The sequence below is a fragment of the Somniosus microcephalus genome, unplaced genomic scaffold (genome assembly GCF_052327205.1).
Source record: "Somniosus microcephalus isolate GS21.2 unplaced genomic scaffold, FLI_Smic_1.0 scaffold19, whole genome shotgun sequence".
Taxonomy (NCBI): domain Eukaryota; kingdom Metazoa; phylum Chordata; class Chondrichthyes; order Squaliformes; family Somniosidae; genus Somniosus; species Somniosus microcephalus.
In genome coordinates, this window is record NW_028225206.1 from 48,134 (window position 1) to 76,015 (window position 27,882).

At 45.8% G+C, this 27,882-nt stretch overlaps 1 protein-coding gene across 1 annotated transcript in view; it reads right to left on the reverse strand.

Moving 5' to 3' along the window:
• Positions 1 to 27,882, reverse strand: part of LOC147083902 (scavenger receptor cysteine-rich domain-containing protein DMBT1-like) — a 47,378-nt gene that overhangs the window by 861 nt on the left and 18,635 nt on the right. Inside the window, exons 7-15 of the mRNA XM_085980058.1 lie at positions 26,789 to 27,103; positions 24,859 to 25,173; positions 11,315 to 11,647; positions 11,184 to 11,237; positions 10,763 to 11,071; positions 10,586 to 10,627; positions 10,277 to 10,393; positions 9,201 to 9,308; positions 375 to 485 (exon numbers count right to left, since the gene is read on the reverse strand). Coding sequence (XP_085836184.1) covers positions 375 to 485; positions 9,201 to 9,308; positions 10,277 to 10,393; positions 10,586 to 10,627; positions 10,763 to 11,071; positions 11,184 to 11,237; positions 11,315 to 11,647; positions 24,859 to 25,173; positions 26,789 to 27,103 — 1,704 coding nt within the window. The remainder of the gene's footprint in view (positions 1 to 374; positions 486 to 9,200; positions 9,309 to 10,276; positions 10,394 to 10,585; positions 10,628 to 10,762; positions 11,072 to 11,183; positions 11,238 to 11,314; positions 11,648 to 24,858; positions 25,174 to 26,788; positions 27,104 to 27,882) is intronic.

Genomic DNA, 27,882 nt, shown 5'->3' on the forward strand with positions numbered 1-27,882 from the left:
GTTATCTGGGGGAATGATTGGACCGTGTCGTGTCGAGGTAGTTTAGTCTCCGTGTTAAAGTCACAAATATCGCATTGAATCACCCACCCAAGCTGCACACACATTTCACATTTCACGGCCCATGGAGCCGTGTGAGGAAACACAATGAACTGAATGTTTCCTTCCATTATACCATTGGGGGAAATCGATATGATTTTGTTTCAAATCCAAAGTATTTCCACAATATTTTGTAACAAAAATCACTGTCTAGTACTACGGATCCTTGACACTGTCATTTTTCGGCGAGTAAGCTCTGATGTCTTTAGTTGTTGGTTTTAGGTAATAAACTGTGTGAAGTCCAACAAATGATTGTAGTAATTGGGATATTTACCCACCCTGAATAGTGGAGGAGTTCCCTTCAGGATTTTCTGATCCCGGATCAATGTCACCCAAAATGTCACTGGTGTAATATTCAATCTGATTGAGGGAGTCAATGGAACCCGAAACTGTCAAACACAAAAAATGGATGGTTATTAGAGTGATTGATTAGCACATCGGAGCAGACAACATAATACCTTCATCGTCCCATTGACAAAATCTTGGGATTTCCTAACTGACACCATTGTGGGAGATCATTCACTACAAGGGCTGCAGTGGTTCAGAGGAAGGCCCACCACTACCTTATCAGGGCAACTAGGGATGGACCATAAATGCCGGCCCTCCCAGCAGTCAGACACAATAATGTATAATCCATTAGGACAGGCAATACCTCAGGTATCAGAGCAGAGAAAATAGTGTATAACACAGTCGGTTAGTAAAGAGAGAGTGAGCGGGGTTTCCTGATCATGATCCCCCTTGGACACGACAGCGGCACACCCAGCCCAGTCAACACTGCAAAGTTCTGCTCACGAACATCTGGGGACTTGTTCCAAAATTGTGCGAGCTGTCCACAGACTAGCAAGCAACAGCCTGACATAGTGATACTCACAGAAACATACATTAAAGCCATTAGGTAACCTCTCCAACACCGACCCTGGCTATGTCATGCCCCACCGGCAGGATAGACCCACCAGAGGTGGCGGTACAGTGCTATACATTCGGGAGGGATTGGTAATGGGAGTGCTGAACATTGACTCCAGAACCATGAAGTCTTATGGCTTCAGGTCGAGCCGGGCAAGGAAACCAGCTGCTGATTACCACCAACCACCCTCCCTCAGCTGCTGAATCAGTACTCCTCCATGTTGAACACCACTTGGAAGAAGCACTGAGGGCAGCAAGGTTACAGAATTTACAGAATCAACGGTTCAGATCAAAATGTACCCACCCTGAATACTGGAGGCGTTCCCTTCAGCATTTTCTGATCCCGGGTCAGTGTCACCTAAAACGTCACTGGTGTAATATTCAATCTGATTGAGGGAGTCAGTGGAACCATAAACTGTCAAACACAAATAATGGATGGTTATTGGAGAGGTTGTTCAGGATATCGGAGCAGAAAACATAAACCGGATTCTCCGGGGCCTATGATCGCATACACACAATGTACATGGTCATAAGTGTCCCACAAGCTCCGTGTTTCCACATGTGATGCACTTGAACAAAAACGCAGACCTTGCAATCTGTCAAGATTCTGTTTGACAGATCGTGCTCACCCGCAGGAAATGGACATTCGCTGGCGCAGGGCTCGGCTCTTTGCCCAACTACCGCCCAGCGAATAAACACAACACTTACACCTGGTAAAAGCAAGAGTAATGCCTTCTTGTACCAGTGTAAGCATTTAAATACATAGTAAAATACATTTATTTAAATGATTTAAACATATATAAACGTTTAAAATTAGTTTCCGATATTTTTTGCCCCTTGAAAAAAGTTTAAATTTATTTTTCAAAAATTAAATTTTCTTTTAAATGTTTAATTACATTTTATTTTAATTAATTTTGACCATGTGATGATTTATTTTTATTTCAGTTTTGTTAAAATGTACTTTTTTAGGGGATTCCTATTATGCTTAAGTGGATTCCGTATGTAAATATTTGTCCTTCAATCAACATAACAAGAACAGATTATCCGGTCATTATCACATTGCTGTTTGTGGGAGCTTGCTGTGCGCAACTTGCCTGCCGCATTTCCCACATTGCAACAGTGACTGCACTCCAAAAGTACTTCATTAACTGAAAAGTGCTTTGAGGCGTCCAGTGGTCGTGAAAGGCGCTATATAAATGCAAGTCTTTCTTTAAATTGAATCCCCATAAGAATGAGAATCCCCCTTTGTGATTTATTGGGCTGGCCCACCTTATCACAGGGGCGCTTGCAAGTGCTCCTGGGATACGTGGGCCTTTACACAGGCTTATGCCAGGAGGCCCAGGAGCGCAAGTGTCCGAAGGTCCAGGGGCACCAGGTAGGTGCTGAGTTTACTTGTGGTTCAGAGGCATTCCCCCGCGGGAAGCCTCTGACAGCAATTTCCAGCCCTATAATCGCTTCATCACCCCTGTGACACTGTCCTGGAATTTGGTAACTGACACCATTTTGGGAATCCTTCACCACAAGGACTGCAGCGGTTCTGGAGGAAGGCCCACATTACCGTATCAGGGAAACTACGGATGGATCATAAGTGACGGCCTCCCAGCTGTCAGACTCAATAATATACATTACAGCCCATTAGTACAGGCAATATCTCAGGTATCAGAGCAGAGAGAATAGTCTATAACATAGTTGTTAATACAGAGCGAGTGAACGGGGTTTCCTGATCATGATCCCTCCACCCTCCCATCATCTCTTTCATTTACAGAGACTCTAAAACCGCCAGCGGTGACTGCAAAAATTGGCCCCCGCCCCACTCATGGGCCAGAAAATAGTGCAAGGAGGACAATATCCGATTCGTTCATCCATCTGTTTTTTAACCAAATGATTTATGTTAACGGTTAAATCCCTCCCTAACAATAGCCCAAGACAAAGGTTTCACCGATTCGATAAGCGTTATTGTTCTAATATCCTAAAGAACAATTTGTAAATTAAAGTTATACATAACAATACAACCTGTTAGAATAAGTCGGATAGAAACAACCAATCCCTGGTTAGGATTTCCTGCGAGGAACATGTTCCAGATACAGGAATCCAGACTCCGAGAGAAATGGAATCTGGGACAATGCGGCTGTCGCCTCATAAAAGCAGCGAGTTTTTATGGGATTGTTTAAAGGGAATAAAATGAAATGTTAGTGACAGAGAATCCAAGGTCAGCTAATACTGGAAATAATGGCCCGGATTTTCCGTGACATATGACGGCGTACACACACCATCGTAAGTTTCCCGCAAGTTCCGGGGTTACGCGTTTGATGCCCGACAACCCACAACTTGCAATCTGTCCAGATTCTGTTTTACAGATCGTTCGAATCCGCAGGAAATTGACATTCACTGGTGCAGAGTTGGACTATTTGCCCAACTACTGCCCAGCGAATGCCCACAAAGCCCTTAGGCCTGGTAAAAACAGTGGTATGGCCTTCTTTTACCAGCGTAATGGTTTAAATAATTCTTGAAATACATTTTTTAAAGTAATGTAAATATTTAAAATTAGTTTAGGTTATTTTTGCCCCATTAAAAATGTTTATATTTAATCTACAAGAAAAATTGTTTTAAATGTTTAATTAAATTGTATTTTAACTAATTTGGAACCTCTGATTATTTATTTTTATTTAAGTGGTGTGAAACTGCGCTTTCAATTTGCGGTCGCAGGCTTCCCGCGGGCGAATGCCTCCGAGCCGCAAGAATAGTGCGAACCGACCTGATGGTCACGGATATTCGGACACTTGCGCTCCTGGGCCTCTCCGCGCAAACCTGTGTAAAGGCCCACGTATCCCGGGGCGCACGCAGTTCGCAAATACCTTGCGATCACGTGGGCCGGCCCAACCAATCATAAAGGGGAATCCCCATAATCATGATAGGAATCCCATAAAAAAGACAATTACACACCAGTTAAAATCAAATCATTACACATTCAAAATGAATTAAAATGCAATTTACTAAAACATATAAAGCCAAAATTTAATTTTGCAAAATATAAATTTAAATGATTTAAAGGGGCTTAAAATAACCTAAACTAATTTTAAACGTTTATTATTTTTAAATGATTAGAAAATATTTTAATATTTACTGAAAGTCTTACGCTGTTAAAAGAAGTCCTTATCTCTGCTTTTACCAGGTGTAAATTTCACGGGCATTCGCTGGGCAGTAGTTGGGTAAATAGCCCAGTTCTCCCCAGCGAATGTTCATTTCCGGGGATGCGGTGGATCTGTCGAGCTGATACTTGACAGATCGCATGTTCTGGGTTTTCGCGCATGTGCATCGTGGAAACCCAGAGGTTGCGGGGCACTAGAGGCTGCGTACACACCGCATACTCGGTCATCGGCACCAGGAAATCTGGACCATTCTGGTTACCGAGACTCCATACTAAAATGGAATTCCCATACGCAAAATAGGAATTCCCCATTGAGATTGATTGGACTGGCACACTGCTTGCGAACCGCTTGCGCCCCTGGGATATGGGGCATTTACGCATGTAGATGCCTGCAGGCCCAGGAGCGGAACAGAGCAAAGGTCTGGAGGCAGCAGGTAGCTGCATACTTTTCTTGTAGGAAGTCACACAACACCAGGTTATAGTCCAACAGCTTTATTTGAAATCACAAGCTTCCGGAGCGCTGCTCCTTCATCCACCTGACGAAGGAGCAGCGCTCCGAAAGTTTGTGATTTCAAATAAAGCTGTTGGACTATAACCTGGTGTTGTGTGACTTCCTACATTTGTCCACCCCAGTCCAACACCGGCATCTCCACATCATGGCTACTTTCGTTGTGGTTCAGAGTCGTTCGCCCGCGGCAGGACTGCAACCGCAATTTCGAGGCCAATTTTGGGCCATATTTTCTGATCAGAGACTTCCCGCGTGCGGAGGCTGCCGATCTGGAAAAAACTCCACGGGCTTACCTGAGGGCTCCTGAGGTGAATATAGTTCTGCTCCTGGGCTTCTCCAACTCCAAGGGCGCCGGGCCCACGTATCCCAGAGGCACATGCGGTTCGCAAGTGTACCTGGGACCATGTGGGCACCAGGGAGCCAATCAAAGAAGGAAATCTCCCTTCATACACTTGACAGACAGTCCGGAAACATAGTAAAACTTTAAATACATTTTAAAATAAGCCATCACCTTTTGAAAATTAGTTGAAATTACAATAAGTTAAATATTTTTTTTTTAATTATATTTTTGGAACAAAATAATTAAAGTTTTTTACGGGGCTAAAAATAAACTGACCTTTTTTGAAAGTATTTTTACATGATAAATGAGTGAAAACATTGTTTTTTTTTACTTTTTAATACTTATCCTGGTTAAAGCAGGCCTGCTTTTACCAGGTGTAAGAATTGTTTGGGTTTTCTGTCATAGAGTCATAGAGTCATAGAGTTATACAGCACAGAAAGAGGCCCTTCGGCCCATCGTGTCTGCGCCGTCCATCAAGCCCTATCCAATCTAATCCCATTTTCCAGCATTTGGTCCATAGCCTTGTATGCAATGGCATTTCAAGTGCTCATCCAAATGCTTCTTGAATGTTGTGAGGGTTCCTGCCTCTACCAACCTTTCAGGCAGTGAGTTCCAGACTCCAACCACCCTCTGGGTGAAAATGTTCCTCCTCAAATCCCCGCTAAACCTCCAGCCCCTTACCTTGAATCTATGCCCCCTTGTTATTGACCCCCCTACTAAGGGGAAAAGTTCCCCTTTATCTACCCTATCTATGCCACTCATCATTTTGTACACCTCAATCAGGTCCCCCCTCAGCCTTCTTTGCTCCAAGGAAAACAACCCCAGCCTGTTTAGTCTTTCTTCATAGCTGAGGCGCTCCATCCCAGGTAACATCCTGGTGAATCTTCTCTGCACCCTCTCCAAAGCAATCACATCCTTCCTATAGTGAGGCGACCAGAACTGCACACAATACTCCAGCTGTGGCCTTACCAGCGTTTTGTACAGCTCCATCGTAACCTCCCTGCTCTTATATTCTATGCCTCGGCTAATGAAGGCAAGTATCCCATATGCCTTTTTAACCACCTTATCTACCTGCTCCGCTGCCTTCAGGGATTTATATACATGTACACCAAGGTCCCTCTGACCCTATGTGCTTCCTAGGGTCCTACCACTCATTGTGTGTTCCCTTGCCTTATTTTCTGTCAAAAATGCATCCCCTCGCACTTTTCAGGGTTAAATTCCATTTCCCACTTTTCCGCCCATCTGACCAACCCGTTTATATCGTCCTGTATCCTGAGGCTTTCCTCCTCGCAATTTACCACCCCACCAATTTTCGTGGCATCTGCGAACTTACTGATCATACCTTTTACATTCTCATACAAATCATTTATGTAGATCACAAACATCAAGGGAGCCAGCACCGATCCCTGAGGTACCCCACTGGACACAGGCTTCCAGTCACAAAAACAACCTTCGACCATCACCCTCTGCCTCCTGCCACTCAGCCAGTTTAGGATCCAACGTGCCAAGGCACCCTGGATCCCATGGGCTCTTACCTTCTTGACCAGTCTCCTATGCGGGACTTTGTCAAAAGCCTTACTGAAGTCCATGAATACCACGTCCACAGCATTTCCCTCATTCACACACCTAGTCACCCCCTCGAAAAATTCAATCAGATTGGTCAGACATGATTTACCCTTGACAAAGCCATGCTGACTATCCCCGATTAATCCTTGCCTCTCCAAGTGGAGACTAATTTTGTCCCTCAGAATTTTTTCCAATAATTTCCCTACCACAGATGTTAGGCTCACTGGCCTGTAATTCCCTGGTTTATCCCTGCTACCCTTCTTGAATAATGGTACTACGTTAGCTGTTCTCCAGTCCTCTGGTACATACCCTGTGGCCAGAGGGGTTCTGAAAATTTGTGTCAGAGCCCCTGCAATCTCCTCCTTTGCCTCCCACAGCAGCCTGGGATACATCTCGTCCAGGCCTGAGGATTTATCCACTTGTTGGCCTGCTAAAACCGCTAGTACCTCCTCCCTCTCGATGCTAATATGTTCAAGTATATCACAGTCCCCTTGCCCGATTTCTATGCCTACATCGTCTTTCTCCATAGTGAACACAGATGCAAAAAATTCATTTAAAACCCCGCCTACATCATCTGGCTCTACACACAGATTGCCACTTTGGTCCCGAATGGGTCCTACCCTTTCCCTGGTTATCCTCTTGCCCTTAATATACTTAGAAAACATCTTAGGATTTTCCTTTATTTTGCTCGCCAGTGTTATTTCATGGCCCCTCCTCGCTCTCCTAATTTCTTTTTTAAATATGCCCCTGCACTTTTTATACTCCTCTAGGGCTTCCTCCGTCTTTAGTAACTGCCAAAAGCCCCCCTTTTTTTCCTAATGCATTTTTGTATATCCCTTGTCATCCAAGGTTCCCTTTGCTTGTTGGTCCCACCCTTGACCTTTACGGGAACATGTTGGTGTTGTACTCTCTCTATTTCCCTTCTGAAAGTCTCGCACTGCTTTGATGTGGATTTTCCTATAGGTAGCTGCTCCCAGTCCACTTTGGCCAGATCCTGCCTTATCATATTAAAATCGGCCTTCCCCCAATTTAGAACCCTTATTTCTGGGCCGTCTTTGTCTTTTTCCATGACCACCTTAAATCTCACCGAATTATGGTCACTGTCGCCAAAATGCTCTCCTACTGACACTTCCACCACTTGCCCGGCTACATTCCCTAGAATTAGGTCCAGTACCGCCCCCTCTCTTGTAGGACTTTCTACATGTTGGCTCAAAAAGCTCTCCTGGATGCACTTTAAGAATTCTGCACCCTCTAAGCCTTTCACACTCTGACTATCCCAATTAATATTGGGGAAGTTGAAAACCCCCACTATTATTACCCTATTATTTTCGCACTTCTCTGAGATTTGCCTACATATCTGTTCCTCTATCTCCCCCTGGCTGTTTGGGGGCCTATAGTACACTCCCAGCAAAGTGCTTGCCCCCTTTTTGTTTTTAAGTTCTACCCATATGGCCTCATTAGAGGAACCCGCTAATATATCATCCCTCCTTACAGCAGTAATTGACTCCTTAATTAATATTGCAACACCCCCTCCCCTTTTACACCCCACTCTGTCTCGCCTGAAGATTCTATACCCTGGAATATTGAGCTGCCAGTCCTGACCCTCCCTCAACCATGTCTCCGTGATAGCAACAATATCGTACTCCCATGTGTTCAACAACAACTTCAGTTCATGCACCTTATTTGCAAGACTCCTTGCACTAAAATAAATGCCTTCCAGCCTTGCCATATTCCCTTTTGCCTTCACATATTTGCTCTGCCTTCCCAGCTGACTTGTTTTTTCCTCCGTAAATCACCCCCTACTATAGCTCCACGCTGTATCCCATCCCCCTGCCAAGTTAGTTTAACCCCCCCCCCCCACAACAGTGCTAGCAAACCTCCCCGCAAGGATATTGGTCCCCCTCTGGTTCAGGTGTAAACCGTCCGACTTGTACAAGTTCCACCTTTCCCAGAAGCAGACCCAGTGATCCAGGAAACTAAAGCCCTCCCTCCTGCACCATCCCTTTAGCCACGCATTCAACTGTTCTATCTTCCTATTCCTATACTCTGCGGGCGGAGGGTCTCCAGAAAGCGGAACTCTCTGCTCGCGGAGGCCCTTCTCCAGGGCAGGTGGAGGATCTGTCAAGACCATGCATGAAACCGGCATTTCCGATGTCCCTGCGGGTGCGTACACAGCGCGTAAACACACGTAGGGATCGGAATATCTGGCCAAACGAAAGGCGATAAGTGAAGGAATGAAGATGGTTTCAATCAATCTGTGACTGCATGTCATGTTTGAGTGAATATAAAGTAAGAAATACAATCAGCCGATGGGTTTATTATTCCTGGGCTCAGATATCTGAAGGAGTCCGTGTGGAGCCGGGTGGGAAATAGAAACAGCGTCTCTGCTCTCTATTTACAAACAACCCAAAATCCCATTCTGTGAAAAATACCGACCAGTGGGAATCTTCCCAAACCATTGCTGTTCTCACTATACACACGGACACAGAGACACTCTCACTGTGATAGGATTCCTTCACATGGGGACAGTGAGCGGACTGCTGATCGTGTCCAGTCAGTACATTGACCATTAAAAGGGGTATTTAAGGGAAGGCAACATTTGTCCAGTGAAGATTCAATATCAAACGGAAAATACAGACCTGAACCCTGGGTCTGAGCGGAATCCTGGCCAGGTGGAATATTCTCAATCTCTTCATAAATTGCTTGGTACAAACAAGCAGGTGACTTCCTGCCGCGAGTGACAGCACCTGTTGGAGGGAGGGCGGGGAGATTAACATTTTGATTCACTTCACGCGCGTTTCACGGGAATTCATCTGCGGAAAAATCCAAATAACTGATATAGTGATAGTCAAGGGACAGAATCAGTTAGCGTGAATGTGGAGGAGTTTAGTTGTGTGTGTGATTCCGTGTGTGTGTCTGTGTCTCTGTGCAGACACATGTTCACTTCCAGCAGACTGCGGCCAGTTGTATTGACCTCGGGAAGAGGGAATGAGGGGATATCAGGAGAAATGAGCTCCAGTTGATCGCTCGGTTACGGGGCCACACGGGGAGTTCAGCTGAAGAGAAGCTGGGTGAAGTTGACTGATCTCTGCGGACAGCATCAGTTTGGAAGCGCGAGTAAGGAGCTGATGGTTCTTTGGCATGTCCCGTCAGTGTGAGAGGAGCCTTGCTGTATACACAGTACAGGAGTGTGCTGGGCGGGTGAGATAGGTGTGGAATAGTTGTGTTGGGATGTAGAGTAATCACCGGAGAATGCAGAAAGTCCTATAAAACTGTCACCTCTCAACATGGTGGACAGAACCCGGTCAGAGCGTTCGAGATTGGGCATCCGGACCCAGAAACTGAAGGGGTGGAACGGACACCCAATGGATAAAGGAAGCACTACAGACCAATAAATAACTGAGCGCACAGCCCAGACAGTTCAATAAACTTTCTGTCCCATTGTTGCAGCAATTAAATTCTTCAGGAATCTCATGTACCGGCTGATGAACTGGGACAGTGAATGTGGACACTTTAAATAACTCTCCCTTTTAAATGTCACATTTTACTCATTCGAGCAGCACATTGAATGGAACAATTCGCCAAAAGCGAATTCAGATTTATTGCTAACAAGACAACATGACACTCTATGGAAAATGAAGTGAACTGGAGACTCGCCCGGGTATGAAGCGATCTGAGATCAAGTGTTAATTCAGCGGCAAGATATGAGCCTCACCTCTTCTTGTGGACTTTCTCTGTATTACCGTCATCAGTGCGATCAGCTCACAGATTAGAAGGACTCCGAGGGTTATGCAGACGGCAACAGGGATGGAGGTGGTTTTTCCTCCCTGTCCTTAATCACAAGATTACAGAAAGGTTTAACACAGACACAGTCCGCCTTGTATTTTAAAAATGTTCCAGTCAATTTGGAACTGCTCACATTATCTACAGAAATTAACACAACCAAGAAAATGTCAATAACACCAATACCACTAATACGAACGCTAACATTAATACTAATAATAGTGCTAATAATGGTAAGCACCTGCAGGTGTGGACGGAGAAGCAGTAGGAGGCAAATCGAGTCCTGTGGAATATATTGTACAAACAGTTCATCAACTTCAAATATAAGGATTTTATATTGAAAATATAAACGTTGTTCTTAATTTCCGCAATCCATGAGTAATGATCACAGAACGAGAAAACGCCCTGCGACCCTTACCGGAACAAATCACACTGGCATCTTCCTTGTGATCACAGTCATGTTGACCTGCCGGTGAGGAACGACAGTCGGACAGAAAGGATTCACTTCCGGTGCACTTCACCTCATCCAGCCAGATAAGGCCGGCCCCCTGGGCAATTGCGGCCCCTCCTGCGGCCAATAGAGCGGGGCCGCAACCCAGCTGTCTGCAGACAACATTGGAATCGGCCATATCCCAGGAGTCATCACACACCGTGCCCCAGCTGTTATTGGACAATATCTCCACTCTCCCGGAGCAGTTGGTGTTGCCTCCAACCAGGCGCAATGGTTGTCCCGAGTCTATCACAGAGAATCATTTATTGTTATTTATTTAGTACAAGCCTGGAGTACAAGTTAGATAGTTGATATAATGAAGAGGAGGAAGCACCTGGTGAATGTTCATGTTTAGGATCAGATTCTCGATCGCAGACCCTTGAGCTGTGGGGCCTCTCCGTCACTTTGACTTCTGTTGAGAAGAGAAATATGCTGACTCTATTGGACAGCAATGTTTTAAATGACACCCGCACATTGAACGGTTCCTTGTGTTACCTGAACAAACAACACCTGCATCCTCCCTGTGATAACAGTTGTGTTCCCCCCACGGGTCTGACTGACACTGCCAGAGGAAGGACTCGTGTGATTTACATTCCATCTCATCGAGCCAAATGGTTCCGGATCCCGCTCCGAATAACCGAGTGTTATACTCAATAGATATGAGGGGGCCGCACTGTAACTGTTTACAGATCACTTCTGCATCATGTCGATCCAGTTTCTCCGAGCACACTGTTCCCCAGGTCCCATTGTAGAACACTTCCACTCTTCCCTCACAGCGATGCTTTCCTTTCACCAGCCGCATCTCTTTGTGCTCTGTCAATGAAACAAGAAATGTCCAGGTGGTTCGATTGGTAACTCTGTGTGTTCATACTGCACAACACATATTGCACCGGTTGTGTTCACTAGTGTCGATAATTATTTCAGAAATTTAATGGAAATACAGCTAGAAATCGAAAATAAAACAAACAATAAAAACAGAGCATTCTGGAAATACTCAGCAGGTCAGGCAGCATCTGCGGAGAGAGAAACCGAATTAGATTTTCAGGACGATGACCATTCGTCAGAACTTGAATAAAGTTAGAGATGTAACAGGTTTTAAGCAAGTGCAGGAGCGGGAAATTGGGGAGGGGAGAAAGAACAAAAGGGAAGGTCCGTGATAGAGTGGAAGGCAGGAGAGATTGAGAGACAAAAGAGATGATGGTGCAAGGCAAAAGGAGATGGTAATGGGGCAAAAGAAACCAATATGTGTCGAGAGGAGGTATTAATAGGAGTAACAGAATCATCAGCAATAGCTACTGCAAGAAAACATTTGGGCAGAGGTTATGATCTGATATTGCTGAACTTAATGTTGAGTCCTGAACTCTGTACATTTCCTTACCGAAAGATGAAGTGCTGTTCCTTGAGTTTACGTTGAGCTTCATTGACTGGTGTAGGAGTTTGAAGACAGCGAGGTCAGAGTGGGAGGGGGGCAAAGAATAAAAATGACAGGTAACTGGAAGCTTGGTGTCAGCTTGCAGACTGAGTGGAGGTGTTCCACAAAGCGAACACCAATCTGCGTTTGGCCTGCCCAATGTAGAGGGGACCGCATCGTGAGCAGCGAATGCTCAATACTAAATTTAAAGAAGTACAAGTAAATCGCTGTTCCACCTGGAAGGAATGTTTGGAGCCCTGGATGGTGGGAAGGGAAGTGGTAAAATGGCAGCTATTGATTCTCCTGCGCTTGCATGGGAAGGTGCTGTGGGAAGGGGACGGGGTGTTGAGGGTGATTGAGGATTGGACCAGGGTGTCGCGGAAGCAACAGTCCATTCAGAATGCTGAAGGGGGAGGGGAGATGTGTTTGGTGGTGGGAACATGCTGGAAGTGGCAGAAATGTTGGAGGTTGATCTGTTGAATGTGGAGGCTGGTGGGGTCGAAGGTAAAGACAAGGGGAACCATATCGTGGTTCTGCGAGGGAGGAATGGGGTAAGAGCAGAGGTACGGGCAATGGAAAGGACAGTTCGAGTGCCCTTTCAACCATGGTGGAGGGGAATCCTCAGTTGAGGAAAAAGGAAGACATATCGGAAACACTAGGATGGAAGGTGGCATCATCAGAACAGATGCGATGGAGATGGAGAAACTGGGAGAATGGAATAGAATCCTTACAGGAAGCTGCCTGGGAGGAAATGTAGTTAAGTTAGCTGTGGGAGTCAGTAGGCTTATAGCGGATATTGGTCGATAGCCTATCCCCAGAAATGGAGAGAGAGATGTCGAGGGCGGGAAGAGTCTCAGGTTGACCATGTCAAGGCCAGGTAGCGCTGGAAATTGTTCACAAAGTTGATGACATTTGCCAGTTCGGCACAAAAGGAGGAAATGGCATCGATACAGTCACCAACATTCCAGAATCAGATGTGAGGAATGGGGCCTGACTAGGAATGGAACAAAGAATGTTCCACATATCCCACGAAAAGACAAGCACAGCTACGGCTTCCCAGAGCAATGCCATTTATTTGGAAGAAGTGAGTGGAGTCAAATGAGATGTTGTTCAATGTGAGAACATTTTCAGCCAGGCAGGGGAGAATGGTGGTGGATGGGAACTGGTTGACCCACCATTCAATTAAGAAGCTGAGAATCTTCAGGCCGTCCTGGTGGGGGATGGATGTGTAGAGTCCATGGCGAAAAGCAGATGGGTAGTGCCAGGAAACTGGAAGCTGTTCAAGTAGTGGAAGGTGTCAGAAGATTCATGGATGCAGGCGTGAAGAGGCTGGATAAGTTGAGAAAAAAAGTCGAGATAGGAAGGAATCATTTCCATGGGGCGAGAACAGGCTGAAACATTGGGTCTACCAGGGCAGTCCTGTTTGTAGATCTTGGGATGGATGTAGAATCGGGCTGTGTGGGGTTGGGGGTCTATGAGGTTGGAGGCCATTGAGGGAAGATGCGGTCGGCAACCGTCTTTCAAATGATGGCTTGATGTTCGGTGGTGGGGTCTTGGTCCACGGGGAGGTACGAGGTGGCTTCAGAGACTGGGCGTTCAGACTCTACAAGTTAGAGGTCGGTTCGCCAATCAACAGCAGCGCCACCCTTGCCAGCAGGTTTAATGACAATATTAGGATTAGGTACGAGAGAATGGATTGCTGCAATGTCAGAGGGAGGTAGATTAGAGTGAGTGAGTGGAGCAGAGAAACTGAGACGGCCGATGTCACGTTGGCAGTTCCCAATGAAAGGAACTAGAGACGGTAGGAGGCCAGAGCAACGGGTATAGGGGGAACGAGAATTCTGAAAATGGTAGGAAGCATTCTCTGTGCGGGGGCAGATTCTGGCCAGATAAGTGGGCACGGAGGTGATGGTGATGGAAGATTAGTGCAGCATTGTGCCGATCTCGAAATTCACTGAGTTAGGGGCGTATGGGATGCTGATCATATGGGGTCAGACCGGATAGTAAAAACACAGCAATTGCTGAAATTGGAAGTTCGATGTCAGCTCAAGGAACAGCTCCTCGTCTATTGATTAGACACATTACAGCCTTCCGGATTCAAAATTGAGTTGAACAATTTCAGATCATAACTTTGCTGTATTTCTTTCAGATGGCAGCCATTGCTGATGATTCTGCTGTTCCCATTTACACCTCCACTAGACCCAACTTTAGTTTCGTTACTTGTCCCATTACCATTTCCTTTTGCTTGGCACTATCACCAGTTTTGTCATTTATTCTCCCCTGACTTTGCGTATGTTCTTTGCTCCACTCCCAGCTTTCCCACTACTGTACTTGCTTAAAAACCTGTTACATATTTTTCCAGTTCTGGTGAAAAACCATCGATCTGAAACGTTAACTCTGTCAGTGTCACCAAAGATGCTGCCTGACCTGCATAATATTTCCAGTATTTTCTGTTTTTATTTCAGATTTCCAGCAACTACAGTGTTTTGCTTTTATATGTAATAAAGAATAGTCAACACGGATTTTAAGAGAAAGTCATGCTTTACCAACGTTATTGAATTAAAGAAGAAGTTACAGACAATACAGACAAGGGTAATGTGGTGGGTGCAATATACATGGATTTGAAAAAGGTCTTCGATAAGTTAGCACGTCATAGAAACAGGACTGACGTCAGGCGATGTGGAGTCAGAGGACAAGTAGCAGAATAGATAGCTACCTGGCTACAAAACAGAAAACAGATAGTTGGGGTTAAAGGTATTTATCAGACTGGTGGAAGCTCAGAACTGGTGTTCCCCAAGGATCGGTGCAGGGACTGCTACTGTTCATCATTTGCATAAACGATTTGTACTTGGGATTTGGAAGTACAATTTTAAATAAATGGAGTACACCAATCTGGGGGCTATAGTTAATACCGAGGAAGATTGCAACAAAATATTAGAAGATATTAATAAACTTGCAGAATGGGTGTGTAAATGGTAAATTAATTTTTTTATCGGTAAGTGTTAGGTGGTGCATTTTCATAAGCAGCATAAGGAGGCCACAAAATCTTTGGAAAATAAACGCTTAATTGAGATAGAGGAACAAAAGATACACTTAAACTAATAATTAAAACTAGCAATGGAAGTTAACAAGGGCATAAGAACGCAAACAAAGCAAGGAGGTTCAATTCAAGTGGAATTTAATTGAAAAGCAAGGACATTACTTTAAACGATAGCAAAATACTGCAGATGCCGGAAATCCGAAATAACAACAGAAAATGCTGGAAAAACTCAGCAGGCCAGGCAACATCCATGGAGAGAGAAATAGACTCAACGTTTCAGGTCGAAACCCTTTGTCAAGACTGAAAAAGCACACGGAATGAAACAGATTAAAAGGCCAGGCTGGGAAAGAACAAAAGAGAAGTGAAGAGACATTAAGCGGTATTCAAAACGAGACGAGATGGTGGTAGGAATAGTGGAGACAATAAACGGCTCTGGATTAGATGTGAAATGCGCTGGCAGAATGGGAGGCAGCTGCCATGTGGGAGAGAAAAAAAGGGGGAGGGCCAAAACAAAGTTATGGATAAAAAATATAAGTAAAAATGTAATGGGGGCCGAGGTCTGAGTGGAATGGGGCGGTGAATTAAAAGGACTGGTGACCGGAAGCTCGGGGTCATCCTTACGGACTCAATGGAGGTGTTCTGCAAAGCAGTCACCCAATCCACGTTTGGTCTCCCCAACGTAGAGGAGACCACATCGTGAGCAGCGAATACATTATACTAGTTTGCAAGAAGTACAAGTAAATCGCTGTTTCACCTGGAAGGCGTGTTTGGGGCCCTGGCCAGTGGGAAGGGGGGGAGGTATAAGGGCAGGTGTTGCATCTCCTTTGGTGGGATCACGTTGGAGGTGGCGGAAATGGCAGAGGATGATCCATTGAATGTGAAGGCTGGTGGGGTGAAAGGTGAGGACAAGGGGAAACCTATCGTGGGTCCGGGAGGGAGGGGCAGGGATGAGGGCAGATGTGCGGGTGATAGAATGGACACGATCGAGGGCTGTGTCAACCATGGTAGAGGGGAATCCTTGGTTGAGGAAATAGGAAGACATGTCGGAAGCACTGGTGTGGAAGGTGGCATCGACGGAGCAGATGCAGGGGAGATGGAGAAACTGGGAGAGTGTATAGAGTCCTTACAGGAGTCGCAGTGGGAGGAAGTGTAGTCCACGTAGCTGTGGGAGTCAGTGGGCTTGTAGTGAATGTTGGTCAATAACCTATCCCCAGAGATGGAGATGGAGAAGTCGAGGAAGAAACATAGAAACATAGAAGATGGGAGCAGATGTAGGCCATTTGGCCCCTCGAGCCTGCTCCGCCATTCAATGAGATCATGGCTGATCATTAAACTCAGTACCCTGTCCCTGCCTTCCCCCAATATCCCTTAATCCCTTTAGCCTTAAGAAATATATCCAAAAGCTTCTTCAATATATTTAATGAATTGGCATCTACTGCCTTCTGTGGTAGAGAATTCCACAGGTTCACCACTCTCTGGGTGAAGAAATTCCTCCTCAGCTCTGTCCTAAATGGCTTCCCCCTTATCCTTAGACTATGACACCTGGTTCTGGACTCCCCCGCCATCGGGAACATCCTTCCAGCATCTAATCTGTCTAGTCCTGTTAGAATTTTATAAGTTTCAATGAGATCCCCTCTCATTCTTCTAAACTCCAGCGAGTATAAGCCCAATCGGCCCAAGCTCTCCTCATACGTCATTCCTGCCACCCCAGGTATCAGTCTGGTGAATCTTCGCTGCGCTCCCTCCATGGCAAGAACATCCTTCATCAGATAAGGCGACCAAAACTGCACACAATACTCAAGGTGTGGGCTCACCAAGGCCCTGTACAACTGCAGCAATACATCCTTGTTCCTGTACTCAAACCCTCTCGCTACAAAGGCCAACATACCATTTGCCTTCTTAACCGCCTCCTACACCTGCATACTTACCTTCAGCGACTGGTGCAAAAGGACGCCCAGCTCTCGTTGCACTGCCACTTCTCCCAATCTATTGCCGTTCAGGTATTAATCTGCCTTCCTGTTTTGGCCACCAAAGTGGATAACCTCGCATGTATCCACATTATACTGCATCTACCATGCATCTGCCCAATCACCAAACCTGTCCAAATCATACTGGAGTTTCTCGGCACCCTCCTCACAGCACACACACCCACCCAGCTTTGTGTCGTCTGCAAACTTGGAGATATTACATCTAGTTTCCTCGCCTAGATCATTAATATATATTGTGAATAGCTGGGGTCCTAGGACTGATCCCTGCAGTACCGCAGTAGTCACAGCCTGCCACTCAGAAAAAAACCCGTTTATTTCAACTCTTTGCTTCCTGTCTGCCAACCAGTCATCTATCCATGTCAGTACCTTGCCCCCAATCCCATGTGCCTTAAGATTACACGCTAATCTCTTATGCGGGACCTTATCAAAAGCCTTCTGAAAGTCCAAATACACCACATCCACTGGTTCTCCCTCATCTGTTCTACCAGTTACATCCTCATAAAATTCCAGTAGATCAGTCAAGCACGATTTACCTTTTGTAAATCCATGTTGACTTTGCCCGATCTTGTCACTGTTTTCCAAGTGCTCTACTATAATATTTTTTAGAATGGACTCTAGCATTTTCCCTACTACTGATGTCAGGCTTACTGGTCTATAATTCCACGTTTTCTCTCTACCACCTTTTTTGAACAGTGGGGGAACATTAGCTACCCTCCAATCCATGGGAACTGTTGCAGAGTCTATAGAATTTTGGAAGATGACCAGCATTGCATCTACTATTTCGAGGGTCACTTCCTTAAGCACCCTAGGATGTAGATGATGAGGCCCTCGGGATTTATTGGCCTTCAATCGCGTCAATTTCCCTAACACCATTTCCCTACAAATACTGATTTCATTCAGTTCCTCCCTCTCATTAGAACCTATGTTCGCCGACATCTCTTGGAGATTATTATTGTCCTCCTTTCTGAAAACAGAACCAATGTATGTATTTAATTGATCTGCCATTTCTGTGATCCCCATTAAAAATTCCCCTGATTCTGACTGCAAGGGACCTATGTTTGACTTCACCAATCTTTTTCTCTTCACATGTCTATAAAAGCTTTTACAGTCAGTTTTTATGTTCACTGAAGCTTACTCTCATACTCTATTTCAACCTCTTGATTAATTCCTTTTTCCTCCTTTGCTGAATCCAAAACTGCTCCCAGTCCTCAGGTTTACTGCTTTTTCTGGCCAATTTGTATGTTCTCTCTTGGGTTTTATGCTATCCTTAATTTCCCTTGTTATCCATGGTTGAGTCACCTTTTTTGTTTTATTGTTATGCCAAACAGGGATGAACAAATTCTGTAATTTATCTGTGCGATCTTTGAATGTTTGCCATTGCCTATCCACCCAATCGATCCTACCCAGCTCGCAACTCATATCACAGTAGTTTCATTTATTTAAATTCAGGACCCTAGTCTCTGAGTCAACTACTTCACTCTCCATCTTAATGAAGAATTCTATCACATTTTGATCGCTCCGCCCCTAGGGGCCTCGCGCAACAAGATTGCTAATTAATCCTTTCTCATGACATATGGAAATGTCATGGAAAAGGACAGGGATGGGCCGGAAATAAAGGTTCTAAATTGGGGGAAGGCCGATTTTAATAGGATAAGGCAGGATCTGGCCAAAAGGGACTGGGATCAGCTACTTGTGGGAAAATCTGCATCGGAGCAATGGCAGGCTTTCAGAAGGGAGATTGAGATCATACAATGGCAACATGTTCCCGTAAAGGTCAAGGGTGGTTCCAAAAACCACAGGGAACCTTGGATAGCTGGGGATATACGAGAATGGATTAGGAAATAAAGGAGTGCTTTTGGCAGATACAAAAGGCTAAAGACGGAGGAAGCCCTAGAGGAGTACAAAAAGTGCAGGGGGATACTTAAAAAAGAAATTAGGAGATCAAGGAGGGGCCATGAAATAACACTGGCGAGCAAAATAAAGGAAAATCCTAAGATGTTTTATAAGTATATTAAGGGCAAGAGGATAACTAGGGAAAAAATAGGGCCTATTAGGGACAAAAGTGGCAATCTGTGTGTGGAGCCGGAAGATGTAGGAGGGGTTCTAAATGAATTTTTTGCATCTGTTTTCACTATGGAGGAGGACGATGTAGACATAGAAATAGGGCGGGGGGACTGTGATATGCTCGAACATATTAACATCGAGAGGGAGGAGGTATTGGCGGTTTTAACAGGCCTAAAAATGGATAAATCCCCAGGCCCGGACGAAATGTATCCCAGGCTGCTGTGTGAGGCAAAGGAAGAGATTGCGAGGGCTCTAACACATATATTCAGGACCTCTCTGGCCACAGGGGATGTGCCAGAGGACTGGAGAACCGCTAATGTAGTACCATTATTCAAGAAGGAAAGTAGGGAAAAACTGGGGAACTACAGGCCTGTGAGCCTAACATCAGTGGTAGGAAAATTATTGGAAAAAATTCTGAGGGACAAAATTAGTCTCCACTTGGAGAGACAAGGATTAATCAGGGATAGTCAACATGGCTTTGTCAAGGGAAGATCATGTCTGACTAATTTGATTGAATTTTTTGAGGGGGTGACTAGGTGTGTGGATGAGGGTAATGCACTGGATGTGGTATACATGGATTTCAGTAAGGCCTTCGATAAAGTCCCGCACAGGAGACTGGTCAAGAAGGTAAGAGCCCATGGAAACCAGGGTGCCTTGGCACATTGGATACAAAACTGGCTTAGTGGCAGAAGGCAGAGGGTGATGGTCGAAGGTTGTTTTTGTGACTGGAAGCCTGTGGCCAGTGGGGTACCACAGGGATCGGTGCTGGGTCCCTTGCTGTTTGTGGTCTACATTAATGACTTGGATATGAATGTAAAAGGTATGATCAGTAAGTTTGCGGATAATACAAAAATTGGTAGGGTGGTAAATAGCGAGGAGGGTAGCCTCAGTCTGCAGGACGATATAGATGGGTTGGGCAGATGGGCGGAACAGTGGCAAATGGAATTTAACCCGGAAAAGTGCGAGGCGATGCACATTGGGGGGACTAACAAGGCAAGGGAATACACAATGAATGGTAAGACCCTAGGCAAGACGGAGGGGCAGAGGGATCTGGGTGTGCAAGTACACAGATCCCTGAAGGCGGCGGAACAGGTGGATAAGGTGGTAAAAAAGGCATATGGGATACTTGCCTTCATTAGCCGAGGCATAGAATATAAGAGCAAGGAGGTTACGATGGAGCTGTATAAAACACTGGTTAGGCCACAGCTGCAATACTGTGTGCAGTTCTGGTCGCCACACTACAGGAAGTATGTGATCGCTTTGGAGAGGGTGCAGAGGAGATTCACCAGGATGTTACCAGGGCTGGAGCGCTTCAGCTATGAAGAAAGACTGGGCAGATTGGGTTTGTTTTCCTTGGAGCAGAGGAGGCTGAGCGGGGACATGATTGAGGTGTACAAAATTATGAGGGGCATAGATAGGATGGATACTGAGGAGCTTTTTCCCTAAGTAGAAGGGTCAATAACTAGGGGGCATAGATTCAAGGTAAAGGGTGGGAGGTTTAGAGGGGATTTGAGAAAGAACTTTTTCACCCAGAGGGTGGTTGGAGTCTGGAACTCACTGCCTGAAAGGGTTGCGGAGGCAGGAACCTTCACAACATTTAAGAAGCATTTGGATGAGCCCTTGAAATGCCATAACATACAAGGCTACGGACCAAATGTTGGAATATGGGATTAGATTAGACAGGGCTTGATGGCCGGCACGGACACGATGGGCCGAAGGGCCTCTATCCGTGCTGTATAACTCTATGACTCTATGACTCTATGACTCTACAGTACGCAGTCTAAGATGCCCTTGTCTCCAGTTGGTTCCTCGACATATTGGTCCAGGAAAGCATCCCGTATACGCTCCAGGAATTCCTCCTCCACAGCATTGTTACTTATTTCGTTAGCCCAATCTATGTGTAGATTAAAGTCACCCATGATAACTGCTGTGCCCTTATTGCACGCTTCTCTAATTTCCCATTTAATGCCATCCCCAATGTTCGCATTACTGTTTGGGGGTCTGTATACCGCTCCCACTAAAGTTTTCTGTTCCTTGGTATTTCTCAGTTCTACCCATACAGATTCCACATCATCAGAGCTAATATCCTTCCTTACAATTGTGTTAATCCCCTCTTTACCAGCAATGCTACCCCACCTCCTTTTCCCTTTCGCCTGTCTTTCCTGAATATTGAATACCACTGGATGTTGAGTTCCCAGTCTTGGACACCCTGGAGCCATGTTTCCGTAATCCCAATCATATCATATCCGTTTACCTCTATTTGCACAGCTAATTCATCCACATTATTATGAATGCTCCTCGCATTAAGACACAAAGCCTTCAGGCTTGTTTTTAACACTCTTAGACCTTTTAGAATTATTATTTACTGTTGCCATGTTTGATTTAAACCCTTGATTTCTCTGACTGCTACCTTTGCTTGTCTCCTTCCTGTCTTTTGCTTCTATCATTGATCCCCTTTCATCTGCCTCCCTGCTCAGGTTCCCAACCCCCTGCCATTTTAGTTTTAACCTTCTCCCAGAGCACTAGCAAACACTCCCCCTAGGACATTAGTCCCGGTCCTGCCCAGGTGCAAACCATCCAGTTTGTACTAGTCCCACCTCCCCGAGAACCGGTTCCAATGTCCCAGGAATTTGAATCCCTCCCCCTTGCACCATTCCTCTAGCCATGTATTCATCTATTTCTACTCTGACTAGCACGTGCCACTGGTAGCAATCCTAAGATTACTACCTTTGAGGCCCTATTTTTTAATTTACCTCCTAACTCCCTATGTTCAGCTTTTAGGACCTCATCCCGTTTTTTAGCTACCTCGTAGGTACCTATATGCACCATTACAACTGGCTGTTCACCCTCCCCTTCCAAAATGGGAAGGGAAGAGTCAGAGATGGACCATGTGAAGGTGAGGGAAGGGTGTAAATTGGAGGCAAAGTGAATGGAATTGTCTAGCTCAGGGCAAGAGCAGGAAACGGCACCGATACATTCATCAATGTACCGGAAGAAGAGGTGAGGAAGGTGACCTGAGTAGGACTGGAACAAAGCATGTTCCACATATCCCACGAAAATGCAGGCATAGCTAGGACCCATGCGGGTACCCATAGCAACACCTTTGATTTGGAGGAAATGAGTGGAGTCAAAAGAGAAGTTGTTCAATGTGAGAACAAGTTCAGCCTGTCAGAGGAGGGTGGTGGTGGATGGGGAATGGTCTGGACTCTGTTCAAGGAAGAAGTGGAGTGCCATCAGGCCATCTTGGTGGGGGATGGAGATGTAGAGGGATTGTACGTCCATGGTGAAAAGGAGGTGGTTGGGGCCAGGAAACTGGAAAATGTTAAAGTGGCGGAGAGCGTCAGAAGAGTTGTGGATGTAGGTGGGAAGAGACTGGACAAGTGGAGAAAAGATAGAGTCGAGATAGGAAGAGATAAGTTCCGTGGGGCAAGAACAGGCTGAAACAATGGGTCTAGCAGGGCAGTCGTGTTTCTAGGTCTTGGGAAGGAGGTAGAAGCGGGCTGTGCAGGGTTGGGGAACTATGAGGTTGGTGGCCGCTGGGGGAAGATTCCCAGAGTAGATGAGGTCAGTGACCGTCTTGGAAACGGTGGTTTGATGTTCGGTAGTGGGGTCATGGTCCAGGTGGAGGTGGGATGAGGTGTCAGAGAGTTGGTGTTCATGTTCCGCTGGGTAGAGGTCAGTTGGCCAAACAACAACAGCACCACCCTTGTCAGCAGGTTTAATGGCATGTCAGAGTTGGATCAGAGAATGGAGTGCTGCAAGTTCAGTGGGAGGTAGGTTGGAGTTAGTGAGGGCAGCAGTGAAATGGAGATGGCCAATGTCACGGCGGCAGTTCCTTTTTCCTCAACCGAGGATTCCCCTCTACCATGGTTGACATGGCCCTCGACCGTGTCCATTCTATCTCCCACACTTCTGCCCTCACCCCTGCCCCTCCCTCCCGGAACCACGATAGGCTTCCCTTGTCCTCACCTTTTACCCCACCAGCCTCCACATTCAATGAATTAACCTCCGCCATTTCTGCCACCTCCAACGTGATCCCACCACCAAATGCATCTTCCCCTCCCCCCTCCTTTCAGCATTCCACAGGGAGAGCTCCCTCCGAGACACTCTAGTCCACTCCTCTATCATCCCCAGCACCCATTCCCCTTCGCCCGACACCTTTCTGTGCATGCGCAGGAGATGCAACACCTGCCCTTATACCTCCCCACTCCCCACTCTCCAGGGCCCCAAACAGCCCTTCCAGCTGAAGCAACGATTTACTTGTACTTCTTGCAAACTAGTATAATGTATTTGCTGATCACGATGTGGTCTCTTCTACATTGGGAAGACCAAACGCACATTCGGTGACCGCTTTTTGGAACACCTCCGTTCAGTACATAAGGGTGACCCCGAGCTTCCGGTCGCCTGTCATTTTAATTCACCGCCCCATTCCCACTCAGACCTCACTGTACTCGGGCACTTGCAATGTTCCACGGAAGCTCAGCATAAGCTCGAGGAACAGCACCGCATCTTCTGATTAGGCACTTTACAGCATTCCGGACTCAATATCGAGTTCAACAATTTCAGATCATAACCTCGGCCCCCATTACATTTAAACTTATATTTTATCCACATCTTTTGGTTTTGGCCCTTCCCCCCTAATCTAGAGCCGTCTTTTGTCTCCACTACTCCTATCACCATCTCGTTTCGTTTTCAATACCTCTCAATGTCTCTTCACTTCTCTTTTGTCCTTTCCCAGCCTGGCCTTTTAATGTGTTTCATTTCCTGTGCTTTTTCAGTCTTGACAAAGGGTTTCGACCTGAAACGTTGACTCTATTTCTCTCTCCATGGATGTTGCCTGGCCTGCTGAGTTTTTCCAGCATTTTCTGTTGTTATTTTTGAAATTACTTTAAAACATGTATGGAAACTTGGTTTAGAACCCACTTAGAGTAATGTATAGTATACTGGTCTAAAAAAGGATATACAAGCACTGGAGAAAGAGCAAAAAATGAGTTGTAAAAATGATACCAGAACGCAAAATTTAGAACTATCAAATAAGTCTGCATAGGCTGCGGCTCTTTCCTCTAGAAAAGAGAAGGCTGAAGGGTGTCCTCAAAGAGGTCTTTAAAATTATGAAGGGAATAGGTAGGTGGACATAGAGAAGATGTTTCCAATTGTGGGGAGTCCAGAACAAGGTTACCTGTATATAAAATAGCCGCTTGTCCAACAGGGAATTCAGGAGAAACCTCTTTACCCAGAGAGTGGTTAGAATGTGGAACTTGCTATCAGATAGAGTAGTTGAGGCGAATAGCGTAGATGCCTTTAGTTGAAGCTAGATATGTACATGAGGGAAACTGAACAGAAGGATATGGAGATAGAGTTAGATGAAGTACGGAGTGAGTAGGCACGTGCGGAGCAAAAATATCGCACAGACCATTTTGGTCAAATGGCCGGTTTCTGTGCTGTAGATTCTATGTAAAATCTCCCGAGTAAAGCCTCGCATATAACCCTGCAGAAATGAGCAGATAGAAAGCTCCCTTACCTGAACACACCACCCTCGCATTTTCTTTATGAGTACAGTCGTGTTTACCCCACGGTGCTGAGGGACATTCCCAGAGAAACGATTCGTTTCCCGAACAGTTCAGTTCATCCAACCAAACTGGGCCTGAGCCTGGTCCACAAGCAGTAGGAAGTTCCACATCCACCGCATTCCCGCAACCCAGCTGTTTGCAAACCACGTCAGCGTCGGCCAGGTCCCAGGAATCATCACAAACTGAGCCCCAGGTCCCACTGTAATAAACCTCCACTCGCCCAGCACATGGGCTTCCACCGTCGGACAACCTTAACTGCACGTGTCCTGTTAGAGAACAATACAGGAGGATTATACTTCAAATATACATTTATCTCATCACTCAATCCAAACATTGCTGCTTCTCCAGCTAAAGAAAATGGTGCTTTTAATGTGTCTGTGACAGGTACATGATATTATATCCCGCAACATCTGTCTGCACTTACATATTACATACAATTATACAGAATGTACAGCACAGAGTCAGGCCATTCGACCCAAGGGGTCCAACCCGGTATTCATGCTCCACACTAGCCTCCTCCCACCCCACTTCCCCTAATCCTTTCAGGATAACATTCTATTCATTTCTCCATCGTTCGATTTATTGCCTCCAGTTCTCCTGTTTGGTTTGGAATGCTGTGCACATAGATGTACAGCCAAATTAAGTTGTTTTTATTAATTGTGCCACTCACTTTATTTTTAACAATCAATTTATAATTCTGTTCTATAAGTGTATCTGTTCCCTAACCGTTAATCTTACCCGTATTGGTTACCTTGGTCTGACATTCACTCAGACCTCCTCTTTCTTTTATCTTCAGGCTTATGTTAATTTCACCAGATTCCTCCCCCCGTAATACTAGCTTATAGACTTATCCACAGCTTTATTTATCACTTCCGCTGCACACTGCATACTGCAGAATGCAACGTACGTACAGCATAATGGAACTTACACCATTTCAGGCCCAGAATGTCTGTCTACATTCATATGCTGTGTAATAACACTTAGACCAGTCCATGCCAAAACATCCTTCCATACTTATACACAACATAATGGAACTTAGACCAGTGAATCTCCAGCACATCTGTCTGCACGTTTATGCTGCACAATGGAACTGACTTGCAAACTCGGCCGCATTTGACCGCCGAGCTGATCTTCCAATCCCACGTGCTCTCCGTCACAAAGACCGCCGACTTCCACCTCTGTATCATCACTCACCTCCGTCCCTGCCTCGGCCCATCTGCTGCTGAAACGCCGTCCTCCCATCCTGCACCCTCCATAACCTTCAGCTCACCCGAAAACTCCTGATATCCTGACCCGCACCAGGTCACACTCACCATCATCCTTGTGCTCACTGCTTTGGATTGGCTTCCTGTCCGCCAAAGCCTCCAGTTTTAAATTACCATCCTCAGGTTCAAATATCTTCATGCACTCGACCCCCTCTATCACTATAACCACCTCCAGCCCGAATCATTTCGGGAACTCTACTGTTCTCCAAATGTGGCCTCTTGTGCATCATTCACTTCCTCCCTCCACAATTGGCGGCCGTGAATTTCTCCGTCTCGGTCCCAAGATCAGGAATTCCCTCCCTAAACCTTCCGCCTCTCCTGGTTTAAGACCAGCTCTTGAAACTACCCAAATGGCCAGGCTTTTAGTCGCCTGTTCTAATACCTTCATCTCTCTTCCTGTGAAGCACCTTACGAAGGTTGTCTTTCGTTTAAGGCGCTATATAAATGCAAGTTCTCGTTTTTTTCCAGTTCAGCCCGTATCCTCTCGCTTTTCGCTCACCCCCTGAGTTAAATAACCGATGTAGAGACACCGAGGAACAAGTGACCAATTTACCACTTTTCTCAGCAGATTAGATATTCCCCTTGATGGTTCTGTAAAATTGAACCATTTGTTCACCTGAACACAGGACCCCTACGCCGATGCTGTCATTGAGAGATGGATTCAATGTGAATGAGCTGCAGTTCCGGAGCCGAGACTCGTTTCCTTCACACTGGACATCATTCACCCACACGGGCCCTTCACTCTCTCCGTACTTTGAAGAGTTATAAGCGGCTATCGCAGAGCCGCAGCCCAGCTGTCTGCAGACCACGTTGGCATCATTTAGGTCCCAGAGGTTGTCCCGCACTCTCCCCCAGCTGCCGTTGTAGTAAATCTCCACTCGCCCGTCACAGCGGCTTCCCCCATTAGTCAGTCTCGGCGGCCAACCTTCATCTACAAACAGAAACACATTGCGAGCAACGGTTAAACTGAGCCAAAATATCCCATAATTTACTAACTCTCACCCGGACAGTTATTGTTAATTTTAATGATTATATTTCTGTAATAATTACCCACAACGCTTGTAGGGTGATCCTCTCCGCCATTACCTTTTCTCAGTGAATTGATTTTAGAGAGATGCCGAGCAGCTTCCGGAGGCTAATCTGGGGAAAGGGGCTAAAAACTAACTGAGGGCGGGCGGCCCAGGCTGGCTATTGATATGAGCTCTGATCAAAGGCAGGAGCACGGGCACAAAATAGCTTCTGGCTGCTCACAGTTCAGCTGATGTGGAGAGAAACAAACAGAAGTGTAATTGATGGAGCGCTTCCCAGGACGGCCCAAAGCTCTTCACAGCCACTGAAGTACTTCTGATTTGTTGTCACTGCGACAGCAGCAGGACAGGCCGGAGGGGCTGAAGGGCCTCCTCCTGTCCACATGTTGCGATGTTTTAAGTGTGAAACGCGAGAGCTGATTTGCGCTCAGTCAGTTCCCACAAACAGCAATGAGATAACGGACCAGATAATCTGTTATAAGCTGGGGCTGGTTGATGGATAAATGTGTTCCAGGACACCGTGACAACTGTGATGTGCGGAAAGTTCGTGAAATAATCAGAGATACAGAGCAGTTTATGGATATTAAAACTCATCTCGCACTATTTATCTGGCAAGAAATTAACAGAATGTTCTGTTAAAATACAGCTGATGTGTGTGGAGAATTCTATGTTGATTCATATT